A 5,123-nucleotide genomic window follows, 5' to 3' on the forward strand; every position below is an offset into this window, starting at 1 on the left:
CTAGCCGATATTACTTAACCTAAGCGCATACTGGCAACTCCCATAAGTGTATCTGATTCATAGCATATTGTCAGCAGTAGGTTATCAGCCTAGTGGAGGGAGTATAATCTTTGAAAATTGAAATATAAAGACTGCACTGGCAACTTGGATATGACAGGAGGCACGGCCACGCCACGACTCGACGAGAGAGATCACCAGTGTTTTCAAGGTTGTCGTTGGGAGTACGTTGTTGCCTGTATATCTGTAGGATCACGCAATGGGTCCCCATTTCTTATTGCTACACATTCTTGCATTTGTGGGTAAGTGAAATGTAACTGTTCGATCGCGTACGTCTGTTGCGTGTGTTTGGAAGCGATATTTTCATTAGTCGTTTGCACCTTGAATTATCTTTTATTGTGTAGCTGTAATGCTGAGTACATGTGCATTTTACAGTGTGTAAGTATCGTAGTTTTATGGCTATAACACTCGTTTGATTCCAGGTAACGTGATCTGGTATTATATGATTTTTCACTGCTTATAATTTTATAGTAGTTAATGCTGGTAAAATTCCACTAGCAAACACTTTTCGCAGTCCCATGGAGATGACAGTTTCACGTGGAGATATTTGAAGTATATTGAGCTATTTTTTTCTCTCTGGCCTCTCGTAGTGACAGCATGAATCGCGCCAAACGAAGGAGTGTGTGGAGTAAGGAAGATAAGTAATTTATATTTTGGGGGGATTTCCAGAACTGTACTCAGTCACCTTAGGGGAAAACTGGAGGGGTTGAATGTAATTTTGGCTTTGTTAATCGTATATGTACTGTGATGTCGACTTTTTTGGTCATTTTTATTGACTTTAAGAGAAGCTTTTTGTGCTGAAGGGGTTAGATAAGAGGCTTTTATTAACCCTTTTGCTATGATGCACATGTGAGTAAATTTTGTGGCGAGAGAAAGGATGGAATATAAGAAGTCGCGTAATCTACTTTTTAATCCTTTCACTATTCATAAATATCTTACAAAAGGATATTAATCTCCCATATCCAGAAATAAATCGCTAAGGAAAAGGCGGTAGGGAACTTCCTTATCCGACGAGAATACTGGCCTTGATCGTAGTGTTGTGGTTTGGCTGCGGTTCCTTTCAGTTCCCCGTCAGTAGCTACTTAGGATCGACCAATTCTGTCAGTACTTCCATCCCACCATCTAATTGAACCTACTTACTAGTTTTACGGACGGACCTACTTACCGATCTTACAGACCAATAAAGCCCTACTTACAAATTAATTACCACGCCTATTTAGACCTGGTTACCTTATAGACATACCTACCCTACTTACACAAACTTACCAGCCCTACTTACAGACATCGGGTCTTAATTACAAGCATACATGTGTCGTACTTAAACATATTTACAGGTCACACTGATAGGCCTACTTACCAGTCCTACTTACAGGTGGTGTGAGGGGGCAGGCAGACCTCATTCAGGCGGCCCTCAACGCATATTGTGCCGAGTTTCCCAGCAGTCCAGGATGTTCGGTCAGTGGTATATCAGACGGTTTATGGGATTTATTGGACGGTTTATGGGATTTATTGGACGGTTTATGGGATTTGTCAGACGGTTTATGGGATTTATCAGACGGTTTCGGGGCTTATAAGATGGATTATGGGGTTTATTAGATGTATAGGATTTAACGAATGGTTTATGGGTTTTTTAGGTGGTTTGTGGGGTTTATCAGATTGTTTATATGGTTTGTCAGATGGTTTATGGAGTTTATCAGGTTTTGGGGTTTATAAGATGGTTTATTGGGTTTATTAGACGGTTTATGGTTTTTATCTGAAGGCTTTGGGGTTTGTTAGATGGTTTATGGAGTTTATCAGACGGTTTAAGGGATTTGCCTGACGGATTTTTTTTTTTTTTTTTGAAGATTTGTGTGGTTTACTACACAGCTTGTGGTGTTTAAGCCTTTAAGAACCCCCCCCCCCTGGATTTTTCAAATAAAAATCGCCTTTTTATCGAATTTGAATTTTCCGCCGTATGAAAATCAACGATTGAGGAACATTCTTCCAATATTTCTGGTTATTATTCCAACTAAGGCATCAGTCATTTAATTAAATGCCACCCCACCCAGCTGTTTGTTTACATTATACCCCATGACATATACCCTGTCCAAGAATATGTGCACTTTTTCGAAGGCCTAGTAGTTGATTTTTAATAGATGTTTATAAGCAAATGGCTGATCAGCATAAATTATGTCAAGTATGGGAGGGTAGGGGAGCCAAATGGTGTGCCACGTGTGTGCTTACAAGGCCCCGAGCCGCGCGGCCAAGCCCGAGCCCCACCCGAGAAAACCCAGTAGCCTCCGGACTTCGAAGGACAGGAAGTGTAGGCCACTTGTTACCTCCGCTAAGGAGGTTATGTTTTCACCCCTGTCCGTTTGTTTGGTTGTTGGTTGGTTGGTGTGTGAGCAAGATTACACAAAAACTACTGAACGAATTTGCACGAAATTTGGTAGAAGAATGGGCCTTTGCCCAGAATACACTCCATTAAATTTTGGTGCAGATCCGGATAAAGATTTGAGTCCAGGATTTTTTTTTTTTTTTTTTTTTTTTTTTTTCACTTTAACATTTCGAGATAGGTCGCTTGCGGAGGTATGCGGTCTGCTGAGTGCCATTCTAGTTCATTCTGCTCCCCCTCATCATTTTTTCTACCCAAGTGTTTGTGGATATTTTCATAATAATGACATGGTCTAAAAGGGCTGTGCTAAGGCAGAAAGCTATACTTGATGGTGCCAGGAAGGCTTTGGCGACGAAGAGAATGTGAGATGAAAGTGAAAGCTATACCATCGTTGTCTCCCTGCCGCACCGACACTCCCTCCCTCCCAAGGGACAAGTGCTTCCTCCTCCGCACCACCCAGAATCCCGTGTGTTCTTACCTAATTGTTCTTACCTAATTGTATCTTTACAGGAGTGAATCAAGCTCGTACTGTCCCGTGTCTTAATCCATATTTATCGTACATATCCTTAAATTTGTGAATTGTTTTGGCACACACTATTTCATTCGGTAGTGCATTCCATTGATCAAATGCTCTGTTTGGGAAACTGAATTTCCTTACATCTTTATCACCTCTCTTCTTATGCATTTTTTTGCTGTGTCCTCTTGCTGATGCTTCTCCATATGTTAAATAATCATTTATGTCTATTTTCTCCTTTCTTGATATGCACTTATATAGCATTATCATGTCACCTCTTTTCCTTCTCTCCTGTAGTGTTGGGAGATTCAGTTTATTTAGTCTTTCTTCGTAGCTTAGGTCCCTTAAGCTTGGTATCCATCTTGTAGCGGCCCTTTGAACTTTTTCAATCTTCTCTATATGCTTTTTGAGATGAGGACTCCAGACTACTGATGCATATTCCAGGGTTGGTCTAATGAATGATGTTATTATCCTCCTTAGCATGTCTTCATTTATGTATGTGAATGCTATTCTCATATTTGCAAGCAGTGTATACATGCTTTTGTTAGTGTTTCGAGAGAGACTATGGGGAAGATCATGAGACATTATGGAATACCAGAGGAGTTTATGAGGGTCATTATGAACATGCATGAGGACACATTTTGTAAAGTGATGGTTGATGGTTGTCTGAGTGATTCGTTTGAAGTCAAGTCCGGAGTAATTCAAGGTGGTGTTCTATCGCCTTTACTATTTATATTGGTCATTGATTACATTATGAAACGTGGATGAGTTTGAGAGAGTGTGTAAGAAACGGAACCTAAAGGTGAATGTAGGGAAGAGTAAAGTGATGGTCTTTGAGAGAGGTGAAGTCAGTGAATGTACAGCGAGGTTGGATGGTGAGGAATTGGAAAATGTGAGTACGTTTAAGTATTTGGGTAGTGTGATGAGTAAGGATGGAGGTTTGGAGGGTGAAGTGCTTGAAAGGGTACAGCAGGGAAGAAAGGTTGCTGGTTCCTTGAAAGCAGTGATAGGAAACAGGGAAGTGAGCATGGAAGTAAAAAAGTTACTGCATGACAGTATTGTGATACCAACTCTAACGTACGGAAGTGAAGCTTGGACATTGTTGGAAGGACACAAGTCAAGAGTGAGAGCAGTGGAAATGAGTTATTTAAGAGGAGCCTGTGGAGTCACGTGGAGAGACAGGCTGACGAATGAGGATATAAAGGAACGTTGTGGTGTGGATGTGGATGTGATAGGAAGCGTTGTGAGGAACACACTGAGGTGGTTTGGCCATGTGGAGAGGATGGAGGGTGAAAGACTGACAAAGAGAGTGTATGTGAGTGAGGTGGAGGGTGGAAGAGGGAGGGGGAGACCGAGGATGAGATGGAGGGATGGGGTGGAGAGGTATATGAGAGAGGGGGGTGTGAGTTGGGAGCAGGGCAGTGAAATGGCGGGGGACAGGGCGACTTGGAGGCGATTTGTTTGTGGCCACCCCAAACGGGATTGAGGCGTCAGGCAATAGATAGATAGATAGATGAAACGCGTTGGAACAGAAACCGGTGCAGGGATACTTTGGGGAGAGAACAGGAAACTTTTGGATTTAGATTATGCAGATGATATAGTTTTGATTTGTGATGGGCCAGAAGAGATGCAGAGAGTGTTGGACTGTTTGGTGAGTGAAGGTCGCAAGGTGGGTTTGGTTATTAATTGTGGAAAAACTGAAATAATCAATATGAATATGGAAAATGCGCAGGAATGTGTAATTGGAGGTATGGTTGTAAAGCAAGTTGATAGGTTTAAATATTTAGGTACTTATTTAGCCAAGGATGGTTCTTTGAACTTTGAATTCGAGGAAAGGTTAAAGAAGGCTAATCAGGCAATGGGAATGCTTAAAAATATTTGGAATAACAATTTTTCTGTGCATACAAAAATCAAACTTTATAAGGTAATGGTTAGGAGTATCTTAATTTATGGACACGAGTCTTGTTACAGCACAGTGACTATGGAAAATAAATTCTTGGTGTTTGGAAAAAAAAAAAAAAAAAAAAAGCACTTAGAAGATTATTAGGAGTTAAGTGGTGGGAAAGGATACCAAATAGTAGAATTAGAGAAATAACGGGAGTGCAGCCGGTCGATGAATATGTTAGGTTCTCACGATGGAAGTGGCTAGGACATGTGTATAGGAGACAGGGAATAGTA

At 41.1% G+C, this 5,123-nt stretch overlaps 1 protein-coding gene across 1 annotated transcript in view; it reads left to right on the plus strand.

Moving 5' to 3' along the window:
* Positions 1-202: 202 nt before the first annotated feature.
* LOC145416768 (transmembrane protease serine 11B-like protein) overlaps positions 203-5,123 on the plus strand; it is a 38,447-nt gene continuing 33,526 nt past the window's right edge. Inside the window, exons 1-2 of the mRNA XM_080285690.1 lie at positions 203-299; positions 1,430-1,512. Of these exons, the coding sequence (XP_080141816.1) occupies positions 257-299; positions 1,430-1,512 (126 nt within the window). The 5' untranslated portion in view covers positions 203-256. The remainder of the gene's footprint in view (positions 300-1,429; positions 1,513-5,123) is intronic.

The sequence above is a fragment of the Coenobita brevimanus genome, chromosome 107 (assembly GCF_032717465.1).
Source record: "Coenobita brevimanus isolate Jiangsu-jjx chromosome 107, ASM3271746v2, whole genome shotgun sequence".
In the NCBI taxonomy this organism is placed as follows: domain Eukaryota; kingdom Metazoa; phylum Arthropoda; class Malacostraca; order Decapoda; family Coenobitidae; genus Coenobita; species Coenobita brevimanus.